The sequence below is a fragment of the Mus caroli genome, unplaced genomic scaffold (assembly GCF_978045245.1).
Source record: "Mus caroli unplaced genomic scaffold, Mus_caroli_1 scaffold_13, whole genome shotgun sequence".
Taxonomy (NCBI): domain Eukaryota; kingdom Metazoa; phylum Chordata; class Mammalia; order Rodentia; family Muridae; genus Mus; species Mus caroli.
Window position 1 is genome coordinate 61768106 of NW_028227268.1, and position 18901 is coordinate 61787006.

The 18901-nt window shown below is 43.7% G+C and overlaps 1 protein-coding gene across 1 annotated transcript in view; it reads left to right on the forward strand.

Annotated features, from left to right (window-relative positions):
* The window catches only part of LOC110305160 (multidrug and toxin extrusion protein 2), a 36741-nt gene extending 35601 nt beyond the window's left edge, over nt 1–1140 (forward strand). Inside the window, exons 16-17 of the mRNA XM_021176965.2 lie at nt 13–67; nt 329–1140. Coding sequence (XP_021032624.1) covers nt 13–67; nt 329–564 — 291 coding nt within the window. The 3' untranslated portion in view covers nt 565–1140. The remainder of the gene's footprint in view (nt 1–12; nt 68–328) is intronic.
* The last annotated feature ends 17761 nt before the right edge of the window (nt 1141–18901 follow it).

Here is an 18901-nt window from a genome sequence, read left to right on the forward strand (position 1 = left end):
CCTTGTTTTTAGGCACAAGTTCGAGCTGGGCTCAAAAGCACCAAGGAGTTGATACCCACCCCAGCAGGTAATGGACTCTTCACTTTACAGTTCTAGTTTTGCTTTACGAAGTCTGAAATGTAGTTTGGCCAGAGAGGTTGAGTTCACGAGCTCCTGTTCTTGAGACAATAAAATTTTCTCAGCCATAATTTTTCAGATCAACTCTGAACTCTCCCATTAAAATGTGTTTTTAATATAAAAATTTTTATGTAAAAAGTGCTGATGATTGAGGGTCGATTTTTAATACCACAATAACAAAGTGAATGTCCCAACTTCTCTCTTCAAACAGATCTGCCCATCTTGGAAAGAGAAATTACGGATGGAGTGATTTTGCCTGATATCATCAGGCCAGAGAGCCAGACCGGCCAGCTGGTGGTAGAAGAGAACAGCCAGTGTGCAGTGCCCACTGTTGGGGAGGTCTTGACGGGGAGACAGCTTGTTTTCTATCGTGGGATGGCTCTGACTGTTTCTGTTGCTGTCCTCATAGCAGGAATTGTGGTGCGAGTTTTCAATGACCGTGGCTAAGATAGGACTGTCCCCGGTCTGTGGACTGGTAATACTTGTGTGCCACATCCTGAGCATGGCTGTGAGTTTGTCACACTCTCAACTGTGGGTAGAAAGGCTGCCAGTGAGCTCGTCCTAGGTTAAGCTTCTATATGGCCCTGTGGCCCTTTCTGTTGTACTGCAGGTCACGAAAGGAGCAGCACATGTGCCTAGTGTGTGCAAGGCCCTTGTTTGATGTTCAGCACTAAGATGGGGGGGGGGGGAGAATGAACAGATAAATGAATAAATGGCTATCCAGATTGTGGGGGGAGGGTGCTGGGGAGGGAACCGGGGACCTCAGCGCACGCTAGGCAAGAACTCTAACATTGAGCACTCTGAGCGCTCGCTCCCACCCCCAGAAGCTCTGCTGGTAGGAAAGCTTTTCCCCAATGACTTTATCATGATTTCCAAATGCGTTGGTTTGGCTTTCCCTACTGTGAGTGTGCTTTCCTCTCCCCAGCATCCTCTGCTGCTGCGTTCTCGCCATGAGCTGAATATCAGGTACCTGTTCTCGCTCTGTCTGGGAACTGTGTCACAGAAGCATTGATAAAATAAATATCTAAGATCTAAAATGTGTGCTGAGAATATTTGGGAACAGAAGGTTATCATAAAAAGGTAACTTTTAGCCGGGCGTGGTGGCGCACGCCTTTAATCCCAGCACTCGGGAGGCAGAGGCAGGCGGATTTCTGAGTTCGAGGCCAGCCTGGTCTACAAAGTGAGCTCCAGGACAGCCAGGGCTATACAGAGAAACCCTGTCTCGAAAAACCAAAAAAAAAAAAAAAAAAAAAGGTAACTTTTAGGTTCTTACCTTTAAAGAAAATTTCATGGCAAATTTCTTATTAATTAGAAATGCATATTTTATTTATTTATTTATTTATTTATTTATTTATTTATTTATTTATCGTTGGCTCCCACAATGCTTTGGTTTGGTTCCACTTTCCAGGAAAGCTATTTTTATAGCCTACTCTAGAAAATGTGGTCAAATCTAAGATAAAAGTTTTAAAAAGTTATATACTAAGACAACAAAAAAATACCAGGCATTCCCCAAGTTGCCCAGGGGTGGGGGTGCAAAGCCCACAGTGTTACTCGGCCTCCATGACTACCTTTCACCCAGAGTGGTCAGTAGATGTGAATTAGAATGGGGTCCTGCATCCCTGGGCCAGGAAGTTTGACTGTGCACACCCCATGCTGCCATCACAGACAAAGACAAAGCCATAGGACCCCACTCCCGGGGTGAGGGGGTGCGGTCTGAGGTTCCCTGGGAACTGCAGGTGTTCAGCTAGCTGGTCTCTGGGCTGCGTGGAGGCTGGGGACAGGGATGGCAGGTCTTAGCTCTTGGACACCTCAGACACCACTTAATGTCACTGAAGAGCTGAGAATGGAGTAGGGGCCCGCAGGGCTGGCTCTAGCTGGCGGCCAAAGGGAAAAGGGCGGCGGGAGGAAAGCACTCCAGCTGGGTCCCACAGGGAGGAGAGTCCTTGGCTTGCTCAGTGGGTTGCTTGGCTTGGTGGAAACTGTGACTGGGAACACAGGGTCTCCTGCGTGAGATTAGGTGCAGCTCTTTAGAGGAAGACCTGCTCTATTGTTCTGGCTTGGAGGATCCCCATGAAAAGAGGCAGTCCATGGTTTTAAGGCATTTATTGTCATGGCAGAGAGTTGTGAGGAGTGAAACTGTACCCCCTTTTCTCAGAGCAGGTCTGAGGTTAGGGGAGGGGAGCTAAGAGGGTAGTAGAGGCAGAGAAAGGCAGAAAGAGGGAGAGAGTAGAGAAGTAGAGGCAGGCCATAAACAAATGGAGAGAGGGAGAAGGGAATGCAGAGAGAGGGGGAGCAAGGGGGTAAGAAAGAGAGGCAAGAGAGTAAGAGAGAGAGGAGGGGGCAAGCAGCCCCTTTTTTAGTAGGCCAGGCCTACCTTGCTGTTGTCAGGTAACTGTGGGGGTGGAGTCCAGACAGAATACCAGGAGCTTGGGTCATTGCCCTATGTTACTGATGGCCACAAAATCATGGAGCTGGGGCCTCCTGTCAGGAGCCTGGTGTCTGGGGGTGTCACAAACACCTTTCCTTCCTTGCAGGAACACCTGCTGGGTCTCTGGGGTTTAATCCTAGCTCAACCAGAAAACAGGCTGCCTTTCATGGTTCCACAAGTAGCTAAAGAAACAACATTTAATTTGCTTAGGAAGCTTCAGCCCAGGGTCAGCTGCAGTGTTGTCTTGGGGAGTCTGTGTTGGAGCAGCAAAAGAAGCTCCCTTTATGACCTGGAGCCGAGGGAAAAGAAAGAGGCTGGGCTCACACAGTCCCATTAGTGGCCAGGACCCCAGTGACTGGATAACCTCCCACTAGGCCCCACCTCCTAAAGGCTCCACGGTCTCCCCTAGCCCTGCACTGGGGAGTAAGCCTTTAACACACAGTTTTCAGCAAATGCTACTGCACCTGCTAGGCAGCCAGCACTCCCTCTTGCTTATTTGATTCTCTCTTGAGGAGAAGAAGACAACCCAGGATCATCAGCCCTCTCTGAAAAGCTGATAAAGAAATCCATAATAAACAGTGAGTTTATGGGGAAATGGCTTACTCCAGCAAAGCGACGATAGGAAATATAACCACCTTACGGAATAGGATAAAATATTTCGAGGTAAATTTAGGCCACTTGTTAGCGTGGCCCTCAGCAGCATTCAGTACAAGTGTGAAGTTATAGCCTTGCCAAGTTGCAAAGCCTTTCATCACCTACAAAGACACCCCCAGTTTATCAAGATGGTGGCCAAGCCTCTTTCTCCCAACCCCTAGAAAACACTAACATTTTCTGTGTCTGGATTTACCTCTGAGATATTCCACCTTTGAAGGAACTATGTCTGACCCTTTGAATCTGTGTGGAGATAATTGGCCTTACCTGTGGAGGTAGAGCGGGGAGTTACAGGACTCTCCACATTCCAGAATGAAGTTAAAGTGTTCATAGACAGAAACAGTTTTATACGGTGGGACATGGGCTCTCAGGGTATTTGATAGTAAGCCTTGTAGAGGCTTAGACCCATTTCGGTAATTTCATATTAGCTTGAAAAGCTAAACTGATGCCTCCACTAGGGTTCTCCAGCTGGCCTGGAAATGACACAACATTCACACAGATCCCGCCCATCTACCCACATGACCCTCACCCGATGCCATCTGGAGAGAAGGAGTGTTGAGATTTGTTCTGTTGCTATGTATATAACCTTACTTCTTAATTTAAAACTATTGGTCAAATAAAGATGCTGACAGGATGTAGTTAGGCAGAAGAGAGGGAGGCAGGGTTTTGGTTGCCAGGTTTAGGGTCTGAGACACAGACCATGAGACGAGGAGAGAGGAAAAAGGAAGAAGATGCCGTGGTAGATGGATCGTGGGAACATGGCCATGAGGGCCCGCCAGTCAGAGTAGGAGTGGCTCCAGTGAAACATGGCAAGTTATAACTCGGGGTTATTGACAGGGAAGTAGACAAAATACCATAGAGGGCTGATATCTGCCCAGCTCTAGTGCTGTTAAGGCTCCTTATGAATATAAGAGTTCTCTGTGCCAGGACCAGGAATGGGAGTGGGTGGGTTGGGGAGCAGGGGGAGAGGGGAGGTGATTTTCGGAGGGGAAACTAGGAAAGGGGATAACATTTAAAATGTAAATAGCCGGGCATGGTGGCGCACACCTTTAATCCCAGCACTCGGGAGGCAGAGGCAGGCGGATTTCTGAGTTCAAGGCCAGCCTGGTCTACAGAGTGAGTTCCAGGACAGCCAGGGCTACACAGAGAAACCCTGTCTCGAAAAACCAAAAAAAAAAAAAAGTAAATAAAATATCTAATAAAAATTTTTAAAAAAGAATTCTCTGTCTTTTATTTGGGAACTAAATGATCATAAGTGGGTAGAAACCCTCAATTAATTTTAACCATGACAAAGGGGTCTCTTCACTGCTCATAACATGATTACTATTAAGCATGACCCTGATTTTGTACCTAGCTGAAGCTGGCTGCCTTCCAAATCAGTGACCATGATGCATCACAATGTCCACCAAGAGGACTACACTGACAGTTGTCTGGTGACATCACCTGCACTAACAGCCATCATGGCTTCCACTCAATGCAGCCTGTGGACTTTTCCACCTGTGCCCCAGTTTCTGAATGACAACTCAGAGGCTTGTTATTTATTAATAAATGCCTCTGCCTCAAACTAGGCTTGTTCTCTGGCCAGCTCATAACTCAGTTAACTATTTACTCTTTTATACAGTGCCACTTGGCTGGTTACCTCTCCTCCATTTCATACATCTGACTTCCTTTGAGTCCTCATGGCGAATCTCTCACACCTGGCTGCTTACCAGAATTTCTCTCTCTCTCTCTCTCTCTCTCTCTCTCTCTCTCTCTCTCTCTCTCTCTCTCTCTCTCTCTCTCTCTCTCTCTCTCTCTCTGTGCCAGGTGTCCCATCTTCTAATCCTTCCCCAGCTTACTGGCCATCAGTTTTTATTGACAGGTGATGCTTCCACACAGTACACAAGAGATTCTCTCTACAAGCCTAAATGCCCAAAGCCACACTCCTTCATTCTTTGTATAACCCCCAGGAAACCCAACAGGTTCTAAAAAGGGATCCGTGGCACCCTGGAGAATGGTTGCTAACCCTGGTTGCTTTCCTCTCCTCCCAGTGGAAGAACCTACCAAGCTAAGCTTCCAACTTGTGAAAGGCCCAAAGTCGTTTCTGCTCCTAAAACATAGCAACAATTCAAAACGCTACAAATGTAATTCAAGGGTGGCAGTGTTTGTTTCCTCAAGTCCAGAGTCAAACTTAGCAATATCATCCACATAGTTTCACAGATAAAGAGGTGGTGGGATGTTGTGCATGGGCCTGGTGCTGTTTGCATTTTGATGCTAATTCTGCTCTCCTGGGAGGGGTTGCAGACAAGGAATGAGTCACACACTCAGGTGACTTCTTGTGAACCAATCCCCTAGTGAATAAAGGAGGCAATCACGGGGGGGGGGGGGGGGGGGGGGGAGTAAGAGGGACTTCCAGGTTGGAGAGGGGAAGAGAGGAGAAGGTAAGAGATAGGGTCTTTTTGGACTGGGATAGTGTGATAGACTAGTGGGATAGACTAGTGTCTCCCAGTTTCAATGGTAAATCCATCAGGATTCGCCTCTGGATGATTTAGATCTAATAAGGCTTACAAGATTAGGATTTTAGTTGTTGTACCCAACTTTTGGATTACCATTGTTTCTGAACTAAGTTTGTGTGGTGTTTTTCTTCTCTCAGTGACTCGACCTGGTTCCAGAGAGAAAGGTACAGCAGCAAAGCATGGGCTTACCTGATGTGCACCACAAAAGCCATGGGGGCATTGAAGCACGGGGCTGGCGTGGCAGCAACCCACCAGTGGGAACCTAGTGAGCTGGGTGGAGATTTTGAAGTTCTGAGTCAGTCTCCACAAGATAATAATAGGCTGGCCATTGCCCGCACAAGCACAGAAACGTGCCGGTTCTTTTTTAGCATTTCCCATTTAGTATTTAGAATCTTCCTCTACTGTTAAGAAAACAAAATATAAAAAAATAAAATGGAAAAAGAAAACCCATCTCACTGTGAAAGCTGTAGTGTGTCACACAGTATATACTTTTGCCTGGACAGCTTTGCTTGTAAATGTTAATTACCATGGTCTGGTTTGAGGCCTCTGGCTTCTGCTATACTGGATCCTTACAAGGACTCCTCTCAGATACTGTGTTGTCATGGAGATCCTGCAGCTTTGGATCTGCAGGACCAGCCCCTTCAAGTGATCTAGCAGTTCATTGATGGGGTAGATGTTGGGGTGGGCCAACTCAAAGTCCTAGATCAGGGCCTGGGTTGTAGCTGAATTGGTCAGCCCACCAGCTCTCCCTTGATCATGCCACCAGGGCCAGTGTAATGCCCTAAACTAACCTGTAAGCCCCACCTGGCCAAGGACCAGGTAACTTTCTAGAATGCTGGGAGTTGTAGATCTTGGAAAATAAAGCCTAGTGGAGAAGTACAATGTCCTTATAAACCCCTGCAACATGTGACTCAGGACCATTTTGGCTGGGAAATTCCAGGGAATGGTCCTGACCAAAGTCCATCTCTTGGACAGTATTTAATATTTAATAAACTTGGTCTAGATTTGGCCCAAAATGGTGCAATTGGTTTTTCTCCAGTGAATCTCAGGATAAACATATGGAGGTCCCAGCAAGATAACTCCACCCCAAATTCTCCCTTCACTCCATAATCCTCGAGTGAACCTACTCAGGGGTGCACACACCATGGGATAGCTAACCCAGCTGACCGAAGGTCTTCAGGAAGTACTTACTACTTTGCAGACTCCAGAGATGAATGGTTACGTTCAAAGGAAAACAGCCTTTTTGGATAGTTTTCCATGGCAATTGTCTTTCTGGTTTCTAGATTCTCTGGTTTTGGGATACCCTATCTGGTGATAAAGACTCAGTGCGGAGCCCACCCACTAATCCTTCATCTAGGGCTTAGGGAAGCTTCCCACAGCCCATTGGTTATTTCTATTTCTGGTTAATTGGGAGTTTTGTGTCCTGGAACCCCCTTGGTGAGACTGAGACCCAAAGTTATAATTTTTAAAAGTTTTGTGCTTGGAGAAGCCTGGCACTTTGGTGGTGAACAAAAAGGACCATGGGAGGGGGACTTTAGAAGCAGGGAACTCCAGTTATTAAATGTCACTGTCTCATTTTTCTATTGTTGCTTTGGCTCCTGTGTCTGGTGTATCTGTGTGTGTTTTGATTTGGGACTGAATCACAAGCAGGTGCCCCCTGCACAGCCCTCCCTCCTGCCCAGGTCTAGCTGACATCGAGGCTGGGCCACAGGATCTCTGATGAAAAGTTTACTCCTAAACAAACAGCTTTTGGGGATGAGAGTCACAAAATATAATGCTTGGGACCAGTGGGCAGCTTTGAAAACCCCAGAGTTCTGCAGGATTTTAAAAACTGATCCAGCAGCCAATCCCACCAAGACACCACTATCCCTGTGAAAATGGAGGCGCTCTGCCCCTGAAGTTCCAGCACTGGAAGGAGTAACAGTTCGGTCTGTTTATTTTATGTGTGTAATAAGCGCACAATGACTGCTGCATGCTTGTTTACTGGCTGGTTTCCCATGAATGTATGAGTTCATTGTGTTCTGTGTATCTTGATAATTGTTCAGCTGCATCTGTTACAGCTGGGCACTGCCTGTTTGTTTATTCAAATAATAATGTGTGAGCTTAAATGTTGTTTTGTTCTGAACTACTTTATTAAGAGTTAGCTCTGGAATTGGGTTATGGCTCATCCTTTTTCAGACCCAGGCATGTTTTTAAGTCTATGTCCAGGTCAGAAACTAAAGGGATTATTAGCATGTAAGTTATTGGGGGTATGGTTAAAAATCTGTGATATCTGTAACAGAATTAACTTAAAACTTGTTACTCAGGGTTGGTACTTGAAAGTGTGTGCTTAGGTAATTTTTAGAAACCCATAAGGTGTGACTCCATTCTGGGATATAAACAACACGTGGCTGTGGCCGTCGTCGTCTTTGCTAGGGTTAGGAAAGGCAGAGTCATGGCTTCACTGCCATCTTGCCTAAGAGCAGCCGTGGGGCTAGCAGACATCTTTGCTAAGGGAAGATGAAAGTCGTCTGACTTCAGCGCCATTTTGACTAAGGGCAACCACATGGTAGGAGCCAACCAAGGAGACAACAGAACCCCAAAGATGCTTTTAAATTAGGATAAGATTTTTGTATAATTCCTGTCCTGTCTTTAAAAGCAAGTTTATTTAAAAATGTTTGTTTAATGAGGTATTATAACTGCACGTCCATGTTTTCATATGAAGAATATACCTGGCTAACGGCCGTCCCTTGTGAGAGCGACCCATTCACTATTGATTTTAGAGATATAAATGATTTGCACTATAAGAGCTTAGTTTTGCCTTCTAAATATTATGCTTGTTCTCTGTGTCTTCACTCTTATGAAAGGTGCTTTCCTTTGATATTGCAAAAACACATAGTTAAGACATTTTAAACCTCTCAAAGAAGTTTTAGAAGTTTACAGAAAAATAAAAACCTGGATATTAAAAAAAAAGCAGCTTTAAAAATATTTAAGCTTATAAGGCTATGGCACATTTTACAGTTTATAAGGTATTTTATGATAATGTCTCTATTAATATGTAATCTTAACAAATAGAAGGCTAAAAAGTTATGGCCACAGCTAACTGAAGACGGAGGAATTCTTATCTGATGAGACAATAAGAATGACCTTAAGCAGGATAACAGATGACTTGGAACAGTTTCTCAACCTAAGGGCCGTGACCCTTTGGGGAACAAAAGACCTTTTTACAGGGATAGCCTAGGGTGGTCTGTCTGCAAGTCAGATAGTTACATTGCGATTGCCAATGTCACAATATGATTGCAAAATTACAGGTGTAAAATAGCAACTAGAACAATTTTTATGGTTGAAGTGACCAAAACGTTAAAAAAAAAAAGTTTTATAGGGTTACTGCATTGAAAAAAGTTGAAAATCACTGGCTTGAAAAATATGATTCTCTTTACCTAAGATCTGTTCAGGCTGATGGAGTCTGACTCAAGGCTATGTCCAACCTTGCGTTTGCTACTGTTTTTAAACTTTAGCTGTTTTGGGAAACTGACTCACCCAGAAAACTGTTACATTTTATAGTGGAACATTGTGCAAGGATCAGGAAGGTTCCCAGTCTCCTTACCCACTGTGTTTATGAAATAAAAGTTTTACTTTGATACTAGAAGAGCTTCTGTTGTAAATTATTATTTTAAGGCAGAACCCAACACGGATGTAATGCAAAGTCCTAGTCTTATGAAAACTAACTTATTATAAACCGTTAAGGATAACTATGAAATACAAGTTATTACTCGCTTTATAAAAGATCAAATTCCTTAATATGTTCAGAATTATACTTGTAGTTATCCTAAGTACTAATATAATTGATTACAAGAGTAAGTCTTACTTAGCCTCCTGTATATGTTTTCAAGGTACACTAAATGTTTTAACTCAGATACGCTAGATGGACACTAGCCCTCAAACTTGTCAGAGATCTGCTGAATATGGTATTTAAGATGTTTAAACTTACTATGACAGCCAAGACTCCCAGTCCTAGCAGTGACCCCCAAGGTCCCCAAGAAGATAATGGGCAGAGCGACAAATACCTCCACCTGGATTGTAGCAACACTAACCACTAGACAAGACCGCCACAATCCCTTACCCACTGCTAGGACTCAGCCCAAACTGGACTAGCAGGACACTGGAGAGTTGATTGCCCCATTTTGCCTAGATAAAGCCAGGGCAGTGTCTCCCATGTTCCTCTTCCACAGAAAAGCCTCTTGGCTCATGGGCCTGATGGCCTGATGCTTCTGCCCCCCCCCCCACCCCCCAACATGGGAACTACAGGAACCTGGGATAACTGTCTAGATAATGGACTATGGACTAGTGCCTGACACTTTAATTAATACGTAATCCATTTAGATGATAATTTATCCTTCTCAGGTCTTGGATCATATTGACTGCTAAGCAAACTGTAGTTTTATAAGCTAGGGAACAACAGGCAGCTGGCTCCTTACCCCAATATAATCAACCACCTTGTTTGTTTGTTAGTCAGTTCATTAGCTAGTTAAAACTACTAGGTCTCCCCGGGCGTGGTGGCGCACGCCTTTAATCCCAGCACTCGGGAGGCAGAGGCAGGAGGATTTCTGAGTTCGAGGCCAGCCTGGTCTACAAAGTGAGTGCCAGGACAGCCAGGGCTACACAGAGAAGAAACCCTGTCTCGAAAAACTAAAAAAAAAAAAAAAAAAAAAAAACAAACAAAAAAAACCCAAAAAACTACTAGGTCTCTTATTAAAGGAGGGCAAACAGGTTTGCCTTGCTCAGAGGCTTCATATTAAAGGATAAACAGGTTTCAGATGTAACTTTCCACTAAAGATGTTTTACAATCACAGCTCTCAATAATACCTATTGGTATCTCATGTCACTGGCAAATGGTTAAATAAAAGTTTGCTCTGAGGTATTTAAAATTCCAAAAATATAAAAACCTAAATTCCGAGGGTCTCAAAAATTATTTAAAGTATATATATATATATATATATGTGTATATATATATATATACTTTAAATATATATATATATATATATATATATATATACACACATAATGTTTCAAATTGCTCCCCTTCTGTATCATTACCCTGAGATTTCAAAGGTTCAGAGTTTGATGGAGCACTGGCTACTCGCTACTCAGTCACAAGCTCAAGATTTTACATTTTCTTTGGTTATCTTTTACATATAGATTGTACTAGCTGGTTTTGTGTGTCAAGTTGACACAGCTGGAGTTATCACAGAGAAAGGAGCTTCAGGTGAGGAAATGCATCCATGAGGTCCAACTGTAAGGCATTTTTTCAATTAGTGATGAAGTGGGGAGGGCCCCTTGTGGGTGGGACCATCTCTGGGCTGGTAGTCCTGGGTTCTATAAGAAAGCAGGCTGAGCAAGCCAGGGGAAGCCAGCCAGTAAAGAACATCCCTCCATGGCCTCTGCATCAGCTCCTGCTTCCTGACCTGCTTGAGTTCCAGTCCTGACTTCCTTGGTGATGAACAGCAGTATGGAAGTGTAAACTGAACAAACCCTTTCCTCCTCAACTTGCTTCTTGGTCATGATGTTTATGCAAGAATAGAAACCCTGACAAAGACATAGGCTTATAGATGCTTTTCATCAGGCTAAAACATCTCTGTCCAATCTATATACCTGGCTCTCTGGACAGAAATACTGCTCATGCCTTTAACCCTAAAGCCATAGTGTTTTTTTAAAACTCAAAGATGTGAGTTTACTGCCATTCAGACATCCATTGGCTGATATTTACAATGTTGATTTCAATACAATGGTAATGCCAACATGCCTCTTTTATAAACTAAAAATTCATGTAAGCTTCAGGAAATCAAAGAAGTCATAGACTTGGACCCGCCTGTCGTAGATTGAATGGCTCCAGGTATGCGCTGCCTGAGTTTCTGTGACTGTCTGTCCCTAAGAAGAGGATTTTCCCCCTTCCCCTTCCCAATTACTAGGAAATTTTAACTTCTGTCTCTAGTGTGTATTTGTTTCAACAGATTTTTCACTGAGCTGACAGACTCCAATCAGGCATCACCTGCAGACTGCAAACTGCTGAGCTCCGGACTTGCTGAAAGCTGCTATAAACTAGTCCAAAGCTGCTATAACTAGGGTGTGACTGCTCCCTGTCTCTCCCACTGGATCAGCTCATCGGCAGCTTCTGCTGAATGCCCCATTGCCCAGCCCTTGACTAGCCTTTCAGCCTTCCTCGGCCTTGGCAACAATGCCCTCGTATCAGCTGGAAGTAGTTACAGAAGAAAGCATGTTGTCCCTCTCCAGCCACCCCCCCTCCCAACAAGCTGAAATGCTGTCAAAAGGAAACTCCCTGGCACAGGGGACAAAATGGCTACCTTTAAGCCAATCGACGTACGAGAAAAATGGGCCTATTAACTAAATAGTTGTCAACCAAGATGTCAGGTACCCATGTGCATGCATCTTTCTGCCAAGTAGGATATTAGTACCTTCCAGGGAGGTCTTGGGAACTTAAACTTTCCTGGTACTACTCAAAATGGAAGTCTCATTCCAAATAGTTTCTTATATTGGTGCAGGTGTCTCTCTTATGTTAGAGCCCATCCCAGGGACAGCTTAAAGAAGCAAAGACCATGAAAGCTTATACACAGGTGCAGGAAGTGCAGCAGGGTGGTACCTATCCAAGCTTGTTGTGGGTAACTATACAAAGCAGTTCTACTGACTTCTAACGTGACTGGTTTCCAAGTGCACAGAACAGAACATGTAATACATCGTGGCATTAGAAAGTTTCCTAGTAGTTAACAGCAGAAACCTATGAGAAAGTTTCTTTATAGTGGCAGGCTAGCCAGGTAACTGTTTCCTAGGCCTTAACATTTTACCTGGGCTTTAATATTTTACCTAGGTCCTAATATCTTACCTAGGTTCTACCAGTATATGAGGGGTGCTGTAAAGAAATACCCAAACGGCCATTCCATGATTAGTGGGGAAGGTTTTTATTGTGGATAAGAAAGAGAGAACAACATCCAGAGCATCTGGAAGAGTCTGGAGCAGTGAGAAAAATAAGTAGCCTGGACATGGCCAGGGCTAGTGAGGTGGGGGTGTGGAAACAATAATACAGCAAGGGGGATGAGGAACTGGGGGAGGGGAGCCTGTGAGCTGGAGCAGGCCTGGGCGGTTAGGGTAAAAGAGGAGATGAGAGGCTGCAATGCTAGTGTGGGGGCTTTGGAATGTATAATGAGTACTTATGAATAGGAACTGAGGGGTCATGGAGCCAGCATGGGCCTTGATATGCAACCACTGGTATATGTCAACAGAGAACCAAATGTCCCTTCTGCAAAAGGCAAAGGAAAGGACTCCTTTTGGCACAGTGTTGTGCCCGTTCAAAATGCATCCGTAAACCCCAAAGGACTACCAAGGAGCACTAGGGTTTCTTTAATCAAGTTCGAGCTAGAGTCACCATCATCTCTGACACAGCAGAGCAGGAGGGTGAAGCCCCAAGCTCTCAGTGGGACAGGTTTTATAGGAAATGATAAGCAAATGAGGGGTATTCTAGCCTGGCACACATCTGATTGGGGGGCCATTATGGAATTTAATTGTCCTTTAACATAATTGGCTGGTACTGGGAGCCAAATTGTAAACTTAACTTCTGCTTTCCTCCACATTGGTGGTTGATAGGAAGTAAAGTGTAAGGGGCAGGCTTGTTAGCGAGAGTAACCTGGAAACTGGTGCTAGGAGCTGGCTTGTTCGTTAACTCGAGTTCAGCCTTAGGTCAGGTTCTTTAAGATGTAGTCTAAACCCAAAACCTGGTCTCTCAGGTTCCTGAGGAATGCTGGCTTTTATCTAATCACCAGAAATCCTTCTGTGGTCCAGCTTGAGCTCATTTCTGGACATATGCACTTCCTGAAACCTAACAGATGCAATTATGAGGTTGCCTTGAGTCTTAAAGAGAAGCTTTGGGCTTTAAAACAGTGTTGAGACTGTAAAAAACTATGGGAAAATTTGAAGTTGTATTAAATGCATTTTGCATTATGATATGGTCATGACCTATGGCAGTCAGGGAGTGGAATGTGATGGTGTGAAAGAGGATAGCCCCCCTAGGCTCATATGTTTGAATACTTGATCCCCAGTTGGTAAAACCGTTTGAGAAGGATGAAAAGGTATGGCCACTGATACCTAAACCACAAAAAGACCCAACAAAAATAGAGAACTTCAGACCAATTTCCCTTGTGAATATCGATGCAAAAATCCTCAATAAAGTTCTCACCAACCGAATCCAAGAACACATCAAAACAATCATCCATCCTGACCAAGTAGGTTTCATCCCAGGGATGCAGGGATGGTTCAATATACGGAAATCTATCAATGTAATCCAGTACATAGACAAACTCAAAGACAAAAACCACATGATCATCTCATTAGATGTGGAGAAAGCATTTGACAAAATCCAACACCCATTCATGATAAAAGTCTTGGAAAGGTCAGGAATTCAAGGTCCATACCTAACCATGATAAAAGCAATCTACAGCAAACCAGTAGCTAACATCAAAGTAAATGGTGAGAAGCTGGAAGAAATCCCACTAAAATCAGGGACTAGACAAGGCTGTCCACTCTCTCCCTACCTATTCAACATTGTACTTGAAGTCCTAGCCAGAGCAATTAGACAACAAAAGGAGATCAAGGGGATACAAATTGGAAAGGAAGAAGTCAAAATAACACTTTTTGCAGATGATATGATAGTATATATAAGTGACCCTAAAAATTCCACCAGAGAACTCCTAAACCTGATAAACAGCTTCAATGAAGTAGCTGGATATAAAATTAACTCAAACAAGTCAATGGCCTTTCTGTACACAAAGGATAAACAGACTGGGAAAGAAATTAGGGAAACAATAGTCACAAATAATATAAAATACCTTGGCGTGACTCTAACTAAGGAAGTGAAAGATCTGTATGATAAGAACTTCAAGTCTCTGAAGAAAGAAATTAAAAAAGATCTCAGAAGATGGAAAGATCTCCCATGCTCATGGATTGGCAGGATCAATATTATAAAAATGACTATCTTGCCAAAAGCAATCTACAGATTCAATGCAATCCCCATTAAAATTCCAACTCAATTCTTCAATGAATTAGAAAGGGCAATCAGCAGATTCATCTGGAATAACAAAAAACCTAGAATAGCAAAAACTCTTCTCAAGGATAAAAGAACCTCTGGTGGAATCACCATGACTGACCTAAAGCTGTACTACAGAGCAATTGTGATAAAAACTGCGTGGTACTGGTATAGCGACAGACAAGTAGACCAATGGAACAGAATTGAAGACCCAGAGATGAACCCACACACCTATGGTCACTTGATCTTTGACAAGGGAGCTAAAACTATCCAGTGGAAAAAAGACAGCATTTTCAACAAATGGTGCTGGCACAACTGGCGGTTATCATGTAGAAGAATGTGAATTGATCCGTTCCTATCTCCTTGTATTAAGGTCAAATCTAAGTGGATTAAGGAACTCCACATAAAACCAGAAACACTGAAACTTATAGAGGAGAAAGTAGGGAAAAGCCTCGAAGATATGGGTACAGGGGAAAAATTCCTGAATAGAACAGCAATGGCTTGTGCTGTAAGATCGAGAATCGATAAATGGGACCTCATAAAATTGCAAAGCTTCTGCAAGGCAAAAGACACCATCAACAAGACAAAAAGACCACCAACAGATTGGGAAAGGATCTTTACCTATCCTAAATCAGATAGGGGACTAATATCCAATATATAAAAAGAACTCAAGAAGGTGGACTCCAGAAAATCAAATAACCCCATTAAAAAATGGGGCTCAGAGCTGAACAAAGAATTCTCACCTGAGGAATACCAAATGGCAGAGAAGCACCTGAAAAAGTGTTCAACATGCTTAATCATCAGGGAAATGCAAATCAAAACAACCCTGAGATTCCACCTCACACCAGTCAGAATGGCTAAGATCAAAAATTCAGGTGACAGCAGATGCTGGCGAGGATGTGGAGAAAGAGGAACACTCCTCCATTGTTGGTGGGATTGCAAGCTTGTACAACCACTCTGGAAATCAGTCTTGTGGTTACTCAGAAAATTGGACATAGTACTACCGGAGGATCCAGCAATACCTCTTCTGGGCATATATCCAGAAGATGTCCCAACCGGTAAGAAGGACACATGCTCCACTATGTTCATAGCAGCCTTATTTATAATAGCCAGAAGCTGGAAAGAACTCAGATGCCCCTCAACAGAGGAATGGATACAGAAAATGTGGTACATTTACACAATGGAGTACTACTCAGCTATTAAAAAGAATGAATTTATGAAATTCCTAGGCAAATGGATGGACCTGGAGGGCATCATCCTGAGTGAGGTAATCCAGTCACAAAGGAACTCACACAATATGTATTCACTGATAAGTGGATATTAGCCCAGAAACTTAGGATACCCAAGTTATAAGATACAATTTGCTAAACGCATGAAACTCAAGAAGAACACAGACCAAAGTGTGGACACTGTGCCCCTTCTTAGAACTGGGAACAAAACACCCATGGAAGGAGTTACAGAGACAAAGTTTGGAGCTGTGACGAAAGGATGGACCATCTAGAGACTGCCATATCCAGGGATCCATCCCATAATCAGCTTCCAAACGCTAACACCATTGCATACACTAGCAAGATTTTGTTGAAAGGACCCAGATATAGCTGTCTCTTGTGAGACTATGCCGGGACCTTGCAAACACAGAAGTGGATGCTCACAGTCAGCTATTGGATGGATCACAGGGCTCCCAATGGAGGAGCTAGAGAAATTACCCAAGGAGCTAAAGGGAACTGCAACCCTATAGGTGGAACAACAATATGAACTAACCAGTACCCCGGAGCTCTTGACTCTAGCTGCATATGTATCAAAAGATGGCCTAGTCGGCCATCAATGGAAAGAGAGGCCCATTGGACACACAAACTTTATATGCCCCAGTACAGGGGAACGCCAGGGCCAAAAAGTGGGAGTGGGTGGGTAGGGAAGTGGGGGGGGGGAGGGTATGGGGGACTTTTGGGATAGCATTGGAAATGTAAATGAGGAAAATACCTAAAAATATTAAAAAAAAAAAAAAAGAAAAGGTGTGGCCTTGTTGGAGGATGTATGTCACTAGCGGGGGATTTTAGGTGTCAAAAGATTCATGCTATTCCTAGATGCTCTGTGTCTTCTGCTTTGCAGATCAAGATGTGAGCTCAGCTGTTCCTGCCACCACGCCATTTCTCCACTACCATGGACTCTGACCCTCGGAAACCATAAGCCCAATTAAACACTTTTTAAAAAATAAGTTGAGTGGCTCATGCTGTTTTTCCCCCCAGCAATAGAAAGGAAACTAGTACATTCATCGTGTCACTCTGGAATCCCACTCCATCACTGAGTGAAGTCAAGGCAGGAGACTGAAACAGAGAGCACGGAGGAGTGCTGCTTACTGGCTTGCTTCTCATGGCTTGCACAGTCTGCTTTTTTTTTCTTCTACAACTCAGGACCACCTGCCCAAGGCTGGGAATACCCCCAGTGGCCTGGGCCTTCCCACATGAATCATTAATTGTCAAATGCATGACAGACTTGCTTATATGCCAATCTTACACAGGCATTTTTCTCGAGTCCCTCTTCCTGAATGATTCTAGCTTGTGCCAAATTCACACACACAAATGCCAAAAAGATTCAATCTCTGAGGCCCCAGAGCATCTCAATTCCAGCCAATTATATCACTCTACTGACAAACTGGTGCTATCTGTGGATTCCAGGGCCAACTGCTAGAGTGAGCCTCACAAGGACACACTACTATTTTCTGTGTGGCTCTGACCTCCACCCAGCCGTCTTGTCTACAAGGTGGTGCTGATAGATGGTGGTGGCTGTCCCTGATATCTAGGTTGTCAGTATTTCAGATTTCCTGTCTTCCAAATGCTTTTTCCAATGTTGGGTTCTTTCTAAAGGACATATTCTCACCTTCACATTCCTGCTTCAAATGTAAGTAAAGCAAAATCTCAGGCATGCCTAGCGTTCCTAATGACTGACAACCTGGTGGTAGGAGGGGCAACTTCGGGCTGGTCTATTCTTAGAGGACTCTTTTGGCAGATTTGAACCTAAGCGATAGAAGCGGGTATGGGAAATCTCATTCTACAGTGTACCCAGAAGGCTATGGTAGGTAATCCTGAACTCCAGCTAGTCTCCCTATATTTCCCTATATATGCTTGCTGCAGAAGCAGGAAGCACATGCACCCTCCTTATGTGAAATCTGTTGCTTCTGGGTTATTATTTCAGGAGAAGTATTGGAAGATCACCTAAAAAGAAAATAAAATGGCAAACTATAGAAAGCCCAAATTAAAATAAAAATTTGGCACAGAGCCCCCAGCAGGGCTAGTGCCTCCTTTAGACCTTAGAGGTCACTAATGACTGTACAGCTTTCTGTCGGCCTTTTTTGCTTTTAATTCTGCTCGGTGTCTTTGGCTTCTGTTTACTTAACCTCATACAATTGCTCTCCTTTAGATTGCAGACCACTAAGCTCCCAAAAGTATTGTCTCCAGAATAACAACCATTATAATTAACTCCAACACCTGGCTCCTATCTCTGAGGACCTCTTGACCTTCAATGTTTCACTTCAGCCTCCAACCTCGTATAATAATCACATCGCCTCTCTCTGAAAATGTAGCTCAAGCTTTTTATGCCATATAGTCCATGGTAGTTAGCATTAATATCAACTTGACGAGGTCTAGAATCATCTGAGAAGGGAATTTCAGTGAGGGATTATCTAGGTTAGGTTGGCATACGGCCATGTCTGTGATTGCATTACTTAACCTGGGAAGACCTGTCCATTGTGGGTGACACCATTCTCTATGAAGGGGATCCTGGACTGTACAAGAGTAGTGAGCAAGCATGAATACATTCATTCCTGTCTCCTGACTGGGGATTCAGTGTGACCAGCTTCTACAAGCTCCTGGTGCCTTGACTTCACTGAGATGGCCATTCTTAACTCTAAAGCAGTTCTGAAATGATACCTCTGTCATTTGTTAGTGATTTGAGCTCACTAATCTCTTCAAGGAAAGATAAAGACAAAAAGGGCCAAAAACAAAAAGCAAAAGCTCCAATCTCTAACTGTTAGATCCTCACTGACTGGCTTGTGGCGCTTTATAGAAATAATTATAGCCTAACACCTAATGACAAATGGCATCTCACCCCAAATGGCCAGTCTCAAAGGACAAATGGTGTCAT